Source organism: Chlorocebus sabaeus, chromosome 9 (genome assembly GCF_047675955.1).
Source record: "Chlorocebus sabaeus isolate Y175 chromosome 9, mChlSab1.0.hap1, whole genome shotgun sequence".
In the NCBI taxonomy this organism is placed as follows: Eukaryota; Metazoa; Chordata; class Mammalia; order Primates; family Cercopithecidae; genus Chlorocebus; species Chlorocebus sabaeus.
Genome location: NC_132912.1, coordinates 90,359,129 through 90,375,177, shown reverse-complemented (window position 1 = coordinate 90,375,177; position 16,049 = coordinate 90,359,129). Strand labels below are relative to the sequence as shown.

The 16,049-nt window shown below is 38.4% G+C and overlaps 1 protein-coding gene across 2 annotated transcripts in view; it reads right to left on the bottom strand.

The window, feature by feature from the left end:
* MINPP1 (multiple inositol-polyphosphate phosphatase 1) overlaps positions 1–14,985 on the bottom strand; it is a 46,174-nt gene extending 31,189 nt beyond the window's left edge. The window contains exons 1-3 of one of the 2 annotated variants that reach the window (XM_007963459.3): positions 14,295–14,985; positions 11,317–11,514; positions 6,640–6,737 (exon numbers count right to left, since the gene is read on the bottom strand). In XM_007963459.3, coding sequence (XP_007961650.2) covers positions 6,640–6,737; positions 11,317–11,514; positions 14,295–14,931 — 933 coding nt within the window. In that variant the 5' untranslated portion in view covers positions 14,932–14,985. The remainder of the gene's footprint in view (positions 1–6,639; positions 6,738–11,316; positions 11,515–14,294) is intronic. The other variant, XM_073019160.1, reaches the window with a different exon arrangement.
* Between the last annotated feature and the right edge of the window lie 1,064 nt (positions 14,986–16,049).

Sequence of the window (16,049 nt, the reverse complement as noted above, 5' to 3'; positions counted from 1 at the left end):
AAACATAACAGATTCCCTGATTTAATAATGATTCTCTAAGAAATGGTTACAGTGTTTAATTACCATTCTGCACAAAATATAGTATTTATGTCATATGTCAAGGATACATTTAGAAGAAAGAATAAAGAAGAATATTCATTAAAACAGAAGATAACAACAGTGGATGAGAAATGTTTAAGAATTTTGAGAAGGTAGAAGTCAAATAGAAAATGAGTTACTTTGGTTCATGTATCATTGGTGAAAAAAATAATAATAAAAGTGTACCAAGGATATGGGGAAATGGGTACTGTTGGGAGGAATGTATATTGGTATAGACATTCAAGAGGGCAAACTGGCAAAATCCATGAAAACACACATACTCTATGACCCATTTAATTCCATTTCTTATAAAGTGATATTCACAGAGGAACACCAGCGAGAATGTACAAGAATGACTTACAGTAGCACTGCTTATAGATGCCAAAAAATCCCCAGAAACAACTAAATTCCAACAGTAGGTAGATGGTTAAATAAACTATGGTATGCACATACTACAGAATACTTTGCAGTTATCAAAAAGTTCTGTATTATAGATCTCCATGTACTGACATGGAAGAGCTCCAAGACACAATGTTGAATAAGAGTCCGTTAAAAATAATACATACCCTATAATACCATTTATTACTCCCCCACACACACATATACATTATACCCTTTATATTTCTAAGAATGATACAGATTATACAAGTATAGAAAACAGTTTGAAACTTACCTATCACTGATTACAGTGATTAATCTCTGCTGCAAGGTCTGGAATTGAGAGCTGGTAATTAAGTAGCCTTTATCTGAGGGTTAAATTTTGCACTTACGTATCATTTGATCATTTGCTCATGTAGAAGTGGAGAACTAAAACCTCTATCTAGAACTGAAACCTGTAGCTAAAACCACAACTAGAGGACTAAAATATGTAACCCAAAAGAGGTTCAAGACGACTGCAATAGTCACGAACCTTTCTTCCCAAAAGAGCTCCTAGAGAAACAAAGTTCAAGTCATAGTAAGTTTTAAGAGCATGAGTGGGTCAGTGCCATATGTAAAAACAAAATAAAAAATGCATTAAAGGGGTGAGGAGGAGCTGCTTGCTACACTAGCATTGCTGCCTGCAATCTAGACTAGCATAGCACAATGGCAACTTGTGTCCCTTCCAAAGGCAGAAGTGTAGATATTTATTAATGAAGAAAAGGAGAATAGCTGAGGGTAAAAGGATGAATAAGTGGGTTATAAAGGAAATGAAATATTACATGAACGCCTTGAATGAGGCTCCGAGCAAAAGTTGACACTGTCTCTTAGCTCAACTGACAGATGCATGAAACGGTGAAACTATATATTTGCCAAAACCACTCCTGGTTTTGGAACCTGACAGGATTGAAAGGAAGCTGGCAAACCTTAGTGGCCTCGCCCTGGAAGACATTCATATAAGATGATGGACTGGACTAATTATTAATGACTGTGTATACTCTTTTGATGTAAGGTATCCCTCTTTGAAAACCAGGGGCTGACCTGTGGTGTTATGATACGTATATATTGGCTTTCGTCCACACTTTCTGGTTTGTAACACCCATATCCCTTGTTGAAGTCTTTTGGTATAATACTGGGTGTGTGAGGCCTTAGGGGCAGGCCTCAGGAAACAGTATCTCTCTCCTGCCTCCCTTTCCACAGTGCAGAGACAGAACTCTCATCTTCCTGCCTTTCTGGGGGTCTTAAGATCCTGCCCTGAAAGGGTCCTGCCTCATATCCTGGGGGGAAGGAATACTTCCATAAAAACCCAAGAGGACTGGATTTGGAGAGCTTACAGAAAGCTGAACATGTGGAACTTCCTGGAGGGTGGCATGCCCAGGGAGGACATGGAAGCTCCACGCCCCTTCCCCCATAACTCGCCCTACTCATCTCTTCATCTGTATCCTTTGTAACATCCTTTATAATAAATCAGCAAACATGTTTCCTTGAGTTCTGTGAGCTGCTACAGCATATTAACTGAACCCAAAGAAGAGGTCATGGGAACACCAACTTGAAGCCAGTTGAGCAGAAGAGTACCAATGGGGCACCTGGGGACTGAGCCCTCAACCTGTGGGATCTAACACTACCTCCAGGTAGACAGTGTCAGAACCGAACTGGAGGACACCCAGCTGGTATCTCCTGTTTGGTGTGCAGGGGAAAGGCTCCCACACATTTGGTCACAGAAGTCTTCTGTGTTGATGATTGTGGTGGTGGTGTGAGAGCGGACGAAAAACACGGCTTTAGAGAGTCTGTCCTTACCCAAAGGCAATTAAATCAAGAAGTTAGCAAAGAGACATAAACACTTAAGAAATTTAAAAAGGAATTAAAAGGAATTAGATAAAAGTCTGTTCAATCTATTCAAGAAATAAAATATATTAGAAATAAAAAGGAGGCAACTGAGATTTTTAAAACTCTCACGTGCTTACTATTAAAACTTTATATTATAAAACAAACAAACAAACAAAAAAAGGCCCAGTGCGGTGGCTCACACCTGTAATCCCAGCACTTTGGGAGGCCGAGGCAAGTGGATCCCTTGAGGTCAGGAGTTAGAGACCAGCCTGACCAATGCGGCAAAACCCCTTCTATACTAAAAATACAAAAATTAGCCAGTTGTGGTGGCGGGTGCCTGTGGTCCCAGCTACTCAGGAGGCTGAAGCACGAGAATCAACAATTCTACCACAGACATACACCTTCAGAAACAGGTATACCTGTACCCCAACAAACATATACATAATATTCATAGCAACAAGGTTTATAACAGCCCCAAACTAAAAACAATGTCTACCAAAAAGATAATGAATTAACTGTAAAATATTCATATAATGGAATACTATATAGTAATGAAAATTAAAAACTGTAGCTATATGCAATCTCATAAATATTTTTCAATTTAAAAACTTTATTAAATTGTAATTTACATACACATGATTTAAATACACAGGTTGATGATTTTTGACAAATATAAACACCTGTATAACCCACCCCCGCCGTGTTAATACAATGACTTAATCACCCCCAAGAAGTTACCTCATGCCCCTTTGCTTCAATCTCCTCTAATATTCTGCTACAAGTATATGTTTTACAGAATCCTGAGAAATGTCTGTGACCTCATAATTCATAATCCATTTGAGAAGAGGTACATTTTCCTGAAATTTGTGAACCTTTTCATAACACAACAGGTCAAGATCATTTTAAATTCCTCCCAGTTCAAATTCCTGCCTTCTAAGTAGCAATCTATAAATGGGAAGCTTTTTTTTTTTAAACTTGTGTCATGGGGGTATGTCATATGGATTATTTCATTACCCAGGTATTAATCCTAGTGCCCATTAGTTATTTTTCCTGATCCTCTTCCTCCTCCCATCCTCTGCCCTCTGAAAGGCCCCAGTGTATGTTGTTCCCCTCTATCTGTCCATGCGTTCTCACCATTTAGCTCCCAAATAAATCTTAAAAACTTAATGTTGAACAAGAGCTAGATACCAAAAGAAAAAAACATACACAGAGTAATTCCATAATATAAAGTTCAAAAACACATAAAGCTAAACTGTTTCTTGGGGAAAAAATAAATTAGTCAACAATAAACTACCATAATAAAGAAAAAATTGAAAGCAAAAATACACAAGTAATTATGGGGAAATAATTTCAGAGAAGGAAAACACTTTTTAAAATCAAAAGATATATTGGCTTAATTCAGCAAATAATGGATAACATGAATGACTTGACTTTTATAGGTACATTAAATACCAAAACTAATCCCAAGAGAGAGAAAATCTAGACATACTTATTAAAGACACAAATTGCAAAAAAGCTATCCTACAAATTAATTTTCTCCTTTGTACATCACTACACCTTTTACGGGCAGTCCCCAACATACGATGGTTTGACTTACAATTTTTCAACTTTACATTGGTTCAAAAGCAATACACATTCAGTGCGCTCCTTGACTTACAACGAGGCTGTGTCTGGATAAACGCACTGTAAATCGGAAATGCACTTTCAACTTAAGATATTCAACCTGCCATGGGTCTATCTGGATGCAACTCCACAATAAGTCAAGCAGCATCTGCGTATGTTTCTATTACTGTATAAACATTCTATTATCTTGCAATGGTTTAGCTACATGTCTTTCATTCCTTGCAGCATTCTTTGAGGACAGTATCTATCTAATGTTAGTGTCTTCAGTTCCAAGCAAGTGCTTGTCACAGAACAGAAACTCAAAAAATGCTTGCTGAAGGTACTCAAGGTCCAGGATATCTAATTATCTCAGAATTTCATAAATGTCTATTCATTTTTAATTGTAAAAAACATTCTTGGCCAGGTGCAGTGGCTCACACCTGTAATCCTAGCACTCTGAGAGGGTGAGGCAGGAGGATTACTTGAGGTCAGGAGTTCGAGACCAGCCTGGACAACATGGTGAAATCCCGTCTCTACTAAAAATACAAACATTAGTTGGGCATGAAGGCACACGCCTGTAATCCCAGGTACTTGGGAAGCTGAGGCAGGAGAATTGCTTGAACACAATAGGCAGAGGTTGCAGTGAGCTGAGATCAGTCCACTGCACTCCAGCCTGGGTGACAGAGGGAGACTCTGCCTCAGGAAAAAAAAAAAAAAAATCTTAAAAAGAAGAACTTTAAACACATAAAAAACATAAGACACTAGTATAAAGAACCTCTGTGTACTCATCCAGTTTCAACAACAATCAGCATTCAACCAATCCCATTTCAGCTTTGCTCCTACCACTACCACTGAATTATTTTGAAGCAAATCCCACGTATCACTTTATTTCACCTGTAAATACTTCAGTATATAAACCTATTTCACAGTGAAAGTCCAAAGCAGGGATAAATTATTTTCTATCAAATCACTGAAGAAGAAAATAATAGAAAATACCCAAAGTGCTGGGATTACAGGCATGAACCACCATGCCCGGTCAAGAAGTTCTTTATTTACAAGAAAAAAGGTACCTCTACAATAAAGAGATCAGGCAGACACCATTGTAATCAAATGATCAAATGGTCAAGAATCACTTGAATCTGGGGAGCGGAGGTTTCAGTGAGCCAAGATTGCGTCACTGCACTCCACCCTGGGCAAGAGAGAGACACTGTCTCAAAAATAATAATAATCACCATCATCAATGACGTGACAAATGGACATCAGTCCTTCTGACATGATGCACTGAGAAGGATATATCACTTATGTAGGGCTCTTGTCAAAAATGTTTAATCTGAATCTAATCCTAAGTAAAAAATATCAGACACATCCAAAAGCATTCTGCAAAAAACCTGGCCTAGACTCCTCCAAAACACCAAAGTACGAAGGGCAAAAGGAAGACTGGAGCACTCTTTCAGGTTAAATGAGACTAAAAGAAACGCAACCAAATGCGATGAATGATCCCTTATCAGATCCTGAATCTTATAAAACAAAACAAAACAAACAAAAAACAGCTATAAAAGACTTAGGATGTGAAAATTTGAAAGTTGACTATATATTAGAAAATACTGTGGTATACATTATACACATAAATATAACTATGGTATACTGTATTGTGGTTATACAAAAGAATGTTCTTGTCCTAGATGCATGTCCAAGTATTTAAGAGTGAAGCATCCTGATGGTGGGGGGTACAAGAAGATTATATATACATGGTGGACAGAAAAAACTGCTCCCATATGTCCACATTCTAATCCTTGACATCCTATGAATATGTTACCTCACCTGATAAAAGGGAATCTGCCAACGTGATTAATCTCAAGATGGAGATATAAATCCTGGACTATCTAGGTGGGCCCAGTGTAATCAACAGTGTAATCAACAAGTATCCTTACAAGAGGCAGGCAGGAAGGACAGTTAAGAGTTGGAGATGTACCCATCAGAAGTTTGAGTGACAGGAAATGCAAGCAGCCTCTGGAGATCAGAAAAAGCACGATATGGATGTTCTCCTAAAGCCCCCTGAAAGAATACGGCTCTATCGATACCTTGATTTCAGTCCTGTAAGATTCAATTTGAACTTCTGACCTCCAGAACCATAAGATAATAAACTTATATTGTTTTAAGCCACTAAGTTTGTGATAACTTGTTAGAGCAGCAATAGGAAACTAATATAGTAGAGAGACTCATAAAGGAAATGTGGCAAAAAAGGTTAAGAACTGGTAAATATAGGCGAAGGACATACGAGTGTTCACTGTAAAACACAGAACACAATTTCCCATGAAAAAGGTTATAAAACAGTCGCTAGGACTTTGGAAAACCATTTATTCTCTCTGAGCTTTGGCTTCCTATAAGAATAATCTGGGATTATATCAGCTCTACAATCCCTTCCGAGCAGTAAAATTTGATGATGGGTTGCTTAAAGGTAGGTCTGTAAATGGGTTGATTTAGAAATCAAATCACCATGGAAAAAATGTTTCCAGAGTTTTTTGAACCTGAACTATTTACAAGTAGGTGGGACCAGTGTGAACCTTTAGTCTCTCTTTATTCAAGGAAAATTAGGAGTTAGTCACAAAACAGTCTATGATCCCTAACTGCTCATTTTCTGAAAAGCTGCTTCAAGTAACCAAATGCAGACAAGCAAGCCAAAAAAAGCAAAGGAACTGCAAAAATAATACTTACCTTTGCATCATCTATGTCAAAAACATCACACCAAGGAGATTTAACACCTTTAATTGCCAGGTCAAATGAACAGGTGAAAAAGGCTACTTGAATTAAATCTGGGGGGGGAAAAAAAGGTAAAATTTTGTGGGTCATTATTTTCTGCAATTTTTCAAAGGTTAAATATCTTTGTGTTGTACAGTTCAATAAAATGGACATCTTCGATTTGGGGAAGAAATTATTTAGTTTCTTCCTGGCTATCAAAGCATTAAGAGACTTGCTCTGTATAATCTAAGGGGGCAGAACTGAACTATCAGGAAGAAATCATGAGAAGTATAAATTTCAGTCCAAAAAAACTAAGAAATTTTCTGTAATTGGTAACTGTTTTCTGCCTCTCCCACCTTTTTTTTTTTTTTTTTTTTGACAGGGTCTTGCTCTGTTGTCCAGGCTGGAGTGCAGTGGTGATCACAGCTCACTGCAACCTCGGATTCCTGGGCTCAAGCAATCCTCCTGTATCAGGTAATTACTTGTTAAGAACATATTTGCCTAGCAATATCAACAAAAAGTGTAATCCAAGGACTTGCTATATAAAACTTAACATGATTTTGTTAATTTTAGAGGGTTCAAGGAGGGGGGGCTAAGGTTATAAAGGTTTTAGTACCCGACTTGAAAAATTACAAATAACAAAGTACATTTATTGAACAGTTTAAATTATACAATTCATTTTATAACTAAGAAGCAGCAGTAAGTACAGAAAAGATATAAAAGGAGAGAGAAGACTACAGAGATAGAGAGGGAAGAAGTGCAAGGTAAGTGAGGGGGAAGGAGAGACAGCCAAAGAACAGAAGCACAAAGGGGAAAATCACACACTAGAGAGAAACATTGGTACCAACATCAGTTGTTCCAACTTAGCTGCTCAAATGATTTCAGAAGTGGATTTCAAAATAAGTTATCTAGGATTTTTACACTGCTAATTTGCTGATTACATTACTTTGAGATACATATGGGTATTGAAGAGACGGGATAAGGGAATGAATGCTTGGGCTATAAAAAGTAGCCTTTGTTAGTAAATAAAACACTGCTGCTTGCTAGTCCATGAGAAGTGGATGATATTTAACGCTAGAGAGAAAAAAACTCAACTGCAGTGGTTGCCTCCACTGCTTCAACTTTTCTTTAATTTTACTGCATTTCCTGTTTTCCTAAAGGCAAATGGGACCAAAAATCAACTGACGTTACACGCATTTTGCGCTAGTTCTGAGTTTAAAGAATTCCCCTGAAGCAGTATACGATACAAAAAAATATATTTCATTGGGAATATACAGAAAAGCCATTCAAAACTTTGCTCATGTAAAGAAAAGGTTTTATAATCTCAATACCTGATACAATATAGTGGCTTGTAAGTACCAGGTACATTTGATGAAAGGACCTGGCTTATTTACACTCAAAGCTCTAATTCTAAAACTATGAAGTCAGTCCAAATGGTATATTATTTAACTGGAAGAGAGTTTACTGGAAAAAAAAAAATCACCAAACAACTCTTCAGAGTACAGGGAGAAAAAGCATCAGATCAAGACAGGCTGAGACCTGACTTTGCCACTAATTATCCTGGGTAAGTTCTCTTAAGTGTCAATTTCCCCACTTACAAAGTAAAGAAGTTAGATACATGATCTTATTTAAGTTGCAGCTCTGACTTATCCGTTATGACCCTTCTGATTTCTTGGTCAATCTTTCAGAACCTCAAAAACATTTCAGGTGGGTAAGAAATTTAAATATTTAAGAAACGAAATAGACCCTTTCCCTCCGCTCCCCTGAGAAAAAATAAAACAACAAAAAAGGAAGACAATAGGAAAATATAATAATCTTGGAGTGGGAGGATTCCTGGACAAAATACAACACTCAGAAGCCATAATGAAGAGACAGATATGGCTATTTAAAAGATGTAAACTTCTGTGCAATCAAAGGCACCATCAACAAACCTAAGAAATAAGGAAAAAATTAAAATATTAGCAACATACAACAAGCAAAGGGCGAATCTTTTGTCAGGCAGAATTAAAAGATATAATTAATATACCTATAACACATAAAAGGTATTTGTGATTCATAAGAAAACAAAAATAACCTAACAGAAAATGAACAAAGTTATGAAGGGGCAATTCTCAGAAGAAATGCAAATGGCTACTAAACATGAAAAGATGTTCACTTTCAGAAGTAATCAAAGAACTGCAAATTAAAGCTAGATACTATTTTTCATTAATCAAATTGGCAAAAATTAAAATGACTAATAATATCTACTGTTGGAAGATATGGGAAAATGAACATTCTCATATACTGTGGATATAAATTTTTACTACACCTTCAGAGAATAATTTCAAAGTATACGTCAAGATATAAAATATTCATGTGTGTTCACCCAGCAATTTCACCTATTTACCTTTAAAAAACGTTTTTAAATATCTACTTATTTATTTGGAGACCAGGTTATGAGACTGGCTAATTTTTGTATCTTTGATAGAGGAAGGGTTTCACCATGTAGCCAAGGCTAGTCTCGGACTCCTCGGCTCAAGTGATCCAACCACCTTGGCCTCCCAAAGTGCTGGGATTATAGGTTATGCCACGGCACCCAGCCTCACCTATTTTATCTTACAAATAAACTCTCAAGTGTAAAAAACAGACTACAAGAGTGTTCACTATAGCATTACCTGGAAGAGTTAAAAACTAAGAAAAACTTCAGTAGGAAAACGGTTTATATAAAAAGAATCTGGACTGCATTAGCAACAGCCTCTTACAGCAGTAAAATTCGATGATGGGTTAAATAATTTAACTAGCATTGACTTACAAATTGAGTCATTCATATGTCCCATGAAATAACACAGGATTTAAAAGAATGAGACAGTTCTGTATTTGTCTACAGACAAATATATTGTTAAGTAAAAATAGTAAAGTTACTGAAAATACATATAGCATCACCCCTCTATGTAAACAAAAGGGTATTTAAATAGCAAAAGTATTTATTGTGCAATTACTATACCAGGTACTAAATGCTTTGTATGAATTAATCTTATATAATCTTTGCACTAATCCTACAAGGCAAGAATAATTCCCACATTCATTTTACAAAGAAGGAAACTGTGGCATAAACATATTAAGAAACTTGTCAAAAATCACAGTTATTCAATAGGATAGTAGAGTCAAGATTCAAATGCAAATAGTCCAATTCCAGAATACATTATTTTAACCACTATATTAATATTGCCTCCAAAAGAAGTAGCTGTTACTCCATCAGTAAAATACATAATTCTTGCCCATTCAGAGACTAAAAATAGTTTAAATAAAATCTTTTTCAACAACCTAAATGCCTACTAACAGAATAATGGCTTGATATTGGTATACTTATAGAATGCAATACATACATTTAAAATGTAGGACTAGAATTACAAACATTACATCAAAAACAAAAAGCTGCATAAAAATCAAGTTTCAGACTGGTATAAACTTTGATATCATTCTTAAAAGTTTTAAAATCTGCAAAACAATATCCCATTTATGTATAAAACATGGGATAATATAAATGCCCAATTCATGACAACAATTACCATTGGTGAGAAGGGAAGAAGAATGGGATCCAGGAAAGGGACCAATGGACCTCAATTTATTTAAGGCAAGTAACTGAAGCACAAAGTTAAAATTGAGTAAAACCAAGTGGTGGGTATAGGGATGTTCACTACATTAGCCTTTTTTGTTATCTTTATGTTTGAATTATTTCTCAATAAAGTAAATAATTTTTAAAGCTCCATGGGTGATGGCAATGTACTGCCAGTTTGGAGAGAGAGAAAATATTCAAATTCAAATGGTAGTCTAGGCATCTTCTTTTTGATCCTTATAAAGCAACCAGGTCCTGTGACTGACAAATTCTAATCTATTTTTTTCCCCAACATCTACTTCCAGTCTTTTGGAAATTAATTCAGAGTATAATGTAATCTACAATCTTTGCATGTATCTTTGTCAACATCTGCCGTATGGAATATAAATTCCTAGAAAACAGAAAAAAATCTTATTTTCTTAATCTCCCATTGCTGGGTGGCCATGTGCCCTGGTTTCCCACCTGCTTTTCTGGCAAAATTATTAATAGTGTTCCCTTTCACTTTCAAAAGTGTCCCACCAGTTTGGATGCTAAGCTGTATGGTCAGCCCATCCACTGCAATAACTTATAATAGACATGACTGCTCATCTTCTCAGCATGGCTACATATAAAAGACTCAAAAAACATCATAGTACTTTGCTTCCCACTTTCTAAAACTTACCTCTCTTACACATTAACAGGTACATTTGAACTGCTTCAAAAGCTAAAGAATTTATATGATTTTTTCATTTGTATCACTTCATGACAGGGAAATTCAGAAAAGATAATTTGTTTTAAAAATAATGCCTACAGTTGAGGCTTTATATACTCTGCCCTCAAAAAAATTCCAGAATATAGCTAGAATCTTGTGCATTAATTTAAATAACACTCAAAGAAGAATATGAATCTAAAAATGGTAAATAGTAAGCACAAGGTATACAATTTTTTTGACCTAGAACATATTATTTTTTTAATCTAAATCAATTGTGGGCCTTTAAAAAAAATTCTGTTTCCTTATTTTTCATTTTCACAGTTCAAAATTATTTAAACCATAAGTTTAAAGACAACAGGCATATTACCTGCATTTAAATCATTTACTGGCACTTGCAAAGTAGCTGCAACTTTTTTTAAAATGTTCTGCATTTCTGGTCCAGTTTTGAAGGCTTCCACGTGATAAAGAGCTGTAGCATTTTTTTCCACTTCAGTTAAAAACTTCTCACAATGATCAAAAAATCTCATTAGTTTATCATTAACCCTTGGAGGTCCACACTCCATATCTGAAAGAGAGAAATATATATATATATATATCTGTAAATCACTGACATAAACAACAGTTTCAAATTATTGAAAATGTTAAGTGTGAAAAAGGAACACTAACATCTTACTAATCCGCATAGCTGAAATAAGCACATATTGATCAGGAAAGTCATAGGGTAAAATTATTCCCGATTTATAATGTCTGTAATGCATGAGAATAGCTAGAAAAGACTAAAGAAACAGAGACTGAAGATTAAATGTGTTGTAGTAATGCTACGCAATGAACCTGCTTTATACATTTATAAGTACTGTTTCTATCAGGCACGGAAAATTTGAGAAAGCAAACTAAAAATCAGCAAAGTTTCCACTTACAAGGTAAGAGAGAATTCAACATATGGAATCTATTTTTTCAGTCTAAGCCAAAGTCTAAACAGAGTATTTTATTTTCTCAATTGACTTTCCCAACTCTGTGTAACTTTACAAAAGATTCTGCTTTGGACAAAAACGACTGACAACAGCACAAAACGCACTGATGTTCCGGGTCTCCTGTGCTTCACTGTGCTGGTGCCTGTGACTTAGTTTATCTTCTAACTAAAGCCCCAGATAACTTTCTATTTAGACTTTAATAAATTACATTATTCCCCCAATCTGGCAACAAATATGTATTAGAGATGCATGCATAATCATTCTTCAACTACTGGCATGCCCTTATTTTCAGTCATATTCAAAACACACATTTTTTTAATCATTTATCCAACAATTTATCATGAAAAGAACACCAAGTATATCATTTTTGTACATAAAATATGAGAAAACTGAATATAGTTTCATCTGGGCTTTGGATGTGTATGCAAAAAAATATCAATATGTATGTTTAAGTGTCTCTCTTGAAACGGATAATTCTGCCCACTTTGTCAATTGAACTGCAATTCTTAAGAAAACATCTTGACAAGGAAAATAAGCTAACTTTATCACCTTTTTTCTGTGGCTGCTAAAATGTAATTTCCCAAGTGGATCTGGGTATTTTATCCTTGTTACTATCTAATTATTGCTAGTCTTTAAACAAAAACAAAGGCATTGTTCTGTTTCTATAAAACTACAAATCTAATTCAGCAGACTCCCTCAAAAGACCAGATGTACATAATAGGCAAAACTATTGTCTATAGAGAATAACAAAGTGGCTAGGCAAAGGGTTTATCATCTGAGACTGAAAACAGTCAGGAGTGGGCTTATTCCGAACTGTAATATTTTCATCCCTGGCTCTGTACTGAGAGACAAATGCCAGTCTTCACAATGCCATCTGAGAACAAAAATTCACTTGTTCCAGAAAGTCACTATAGATATTGCGTTATATTAAAATATGCTCTGCTTTCAACATTCTGTTAATTTAAAAGATTTATGAGGAATTTTCACCCGTTAATGGAAAAAGTATATCTTTAAAAAAACACAATTCAACAAATAATTAGACACAGGTCAGCTAACTGAATTACCCACAATAACATGACACAGAATCAGTGGAGAAATCCCTTACAGATGGTTTCACTGTTCAACAGCTACAGAAGAAATTACAAACCAGCCTACGTCTAATTTTTCACTTGGGCTTTGAAGCTAAACAATAATCCTCCCTTCAATTCTGGCCTTAAAAGTGATCAAGAAACTATTAACGCTTGTTCATCTCTGTGGTACAAAAGTGTTACCTGTTTTTTTCTTATCAGGTATGCTATTGGACAAATGGAAGCTGTATAGCAAAATGGTAAAGAGAGCAAGCTCTCAATCAGATTTCCTGGGTCCACAGCTAGCCGTACGAAAATGGGCAAATTTGTTTGATACTGTGTTTGTGTATCAGTTTCCTCATCTTTGAGATGGGGGAAAATACTATCAACTCTGGATTGTGGTCGTAAGGATTTTGTGAAATAAATGTGAGGCATACCTGGCACACAATAAGCATGAGGTGTATGCTATCATTATTATTTGTAACTATTACAACATTTTCTAAGAGAAAAAGACCCATTCTAGGAAAACAGAAGACTTGGATTCTAGACCTTAAAAAAGACAATTAAGAAGGCATACACTTGGGCTCCGGTTCTTCACCTGTGAAATAATGGGGCCTTACTAGATGATTTCTCAAATTTCGAAAAAGTATAATTAATGGAATAAATGAGTTAAGTTACTGCGTGTGACCATGGACCACAGCTACAATGATGGGAACGCTAGAGTAAAAACATGAACAAAACAGAAGAAAAAAGGAGGGCACAAAGGCTTGAGATCAGGTTCCTAAAACAGGCTGTAGGTCTAAAACTGTCATCTGAAGAAGATGATGAGTTAAAAAAAGAAAAGAAGAAGAAGGAAAAACTAGTATCGGAAGCAAAGCCTGAGGAAGAAAATTCTAGATTCTGTTTTTTAAAACGTGAGCCCAATTGTGAAACTGGACGCCAGGGAAGGGGGAAGGGATGGGTTGGCGCTCGAAGGGGCAATTCAATTTGGGAATGGGAGCGCAAAACTTGCGGGAGACCTGTCTGTCCCCTTTCCTGTTGGATCCCCAACTCTACTAAAGCAGGGAGGGTGTAGAAGATGCTGAATTTACACCTGATGAATACATGAACATACGTGTAAGGGGAAAAAGAGATAGCCAAGTCTGTAATACCCCGCGACAGGGAGGACGTAGCCCGAGGGATGACGGCTTGGGAAAAGGGGAAAGAGAGCTGTGGGCATCGGAAAAGCCCAGGGTCTGGGGAAGGCGGGAGAGGATCCAAGGCGGGTAGGAGGACCGGGACAGCACACGGGACGCCCGAGGGGTCACCTGCGACGTCGGGCGGCGGCAAGCCAGGGTGGTAATGCTGCCACAGCCCCTGCAGAAAGGCGGCGCCGCTATCCACGCAGCGGTGCTTGGAACTGGTGATGAGCCGCAGACGGCCGTAGTTCTCACGGCTGAAAAGGGCTGGGAAGAGCGAGGCCAGACGCAGCGCCAGCTGTCGCATATCCTGCCGTCCCTTCTCTACTAGCTGCCCGTCCATCCAGTCCGCGTACCACAAAGGCCAGTCGGCCAGCGCTGCACCCAGGTCGCGGCTGCCGGTACTACTGCCCCCGCCATCCCTGGACCCGCGGGCCTGCAGCAGCCCGTGCAGCTGCCTCAGCTTGCGGATCTGTTTGGCCGTGGGGTAGCGGGTGCCGTGGCGAATGAGGGCGACCAGCTGCACCGGGGTGCAAGTTCCCTCCAGCAGCTCAGGGTCCCGCCACGGAGCTTCGGGGCCCGACAGCAGCCCGGGGTTGACATCCTCGTAGCGAGTCTTGGTGCCGAAATAGGGGCTGAGCGACGAGTCCACTGGGTCCCTCGGCTCTAGAAAAGAGCAGCGCGCAAGCGACGAGAGCAGCGCCGCAGCCAGGGCCGCGGCAGGCGCTACGGAGGTCCTGAGGAGGCAGCGGGGCGCGCGGATCATTGTCGGCGCAGACCGTGGAGGGCGCGGAGCCGGTTGCAGCTGCCAAGCTTCCGGCTCCGGAGGGCAGGGGGCGGGTCTGGAGGGCGCTTCCGGCCGACGGCAGTCGGGATGCGCTTCGCTGTCCTCGAGGAGGTACCGGCAGCTGGCTGTGGGTCCTGCGTCCCGGCGGAAAGCTCCGAGGAACCCTGTAGACTTGTGGCTCGGGTGGAGCCGGCGGAAAACCCGGAGGAGCTTGAGACAGCCGTGGCTGAGGTGGAGCCGGCGTCGCTGCCCTGGAGCGTGGGCGAGTTTCCTCTTAGCCAGAGCTTCAGGGATTGACTCAAAGACTCCTCCGCTTTTTTAGTTGTTTTGGGTGTGAATAAAGCCCAGACTAAACCTTAGCCTCCTAGGCTGCCAAAACAGGACAGCTGTGTTACTGTGTTTTTCAAAGTATAGTGCCTGAACCGTCAGCATGAAATCTGCCTGAGACGGTTGTTGAAAATTCACATCGCTGGGCCTTGCCGCAGGGTGCCTCTTGAAGCCCAAGGTGTTTTTTTGTTTGTTTTTTTTTTTCCATTTGAGTTTGAAAATAAACAGGATACAGTAAAGCAGAGAACTTGGAAAGGGGCTTACATTCTGCAGGAATTTAAGTCCTGAATCTTTGGTATAATCTTGACCTGGACTACCAGAGCTCATACGGACATCAATGAGACAGCACCCTCAAAGTTGTGTGCTTGTTGATCCCGAAGGCTTAGCGAGTAGAGACATAGCAATCTGGAGAATTTGGGTGCATTGAGTCATGGCCCAGCAGATTTACTCTATTATTAAGTATGAGCTAATCTGCTTTGCGAAGCAAACATGCTCTGTATTTACCACCACTCCAGATACATGTGTTCCTCATACGTTCCTCCCATATACTTACATACTTAAATCAGCAGCTGGGTTTTTTAATAGGTTATTGCTCAGAATCTTTGCCTGATCCAAAAAATCATAAATCTGAACAATACCTTGTTTTTTCCCACTTGAACTCCAGTTTATATGCCAGCTGGGGAAATAAGTATTACAAAAGTCGTATGGTGATCCAGATTGAAGTAACTTGGGACCACGTTTTCATAAGTTAGCTTTTCCTTCAAAGACAC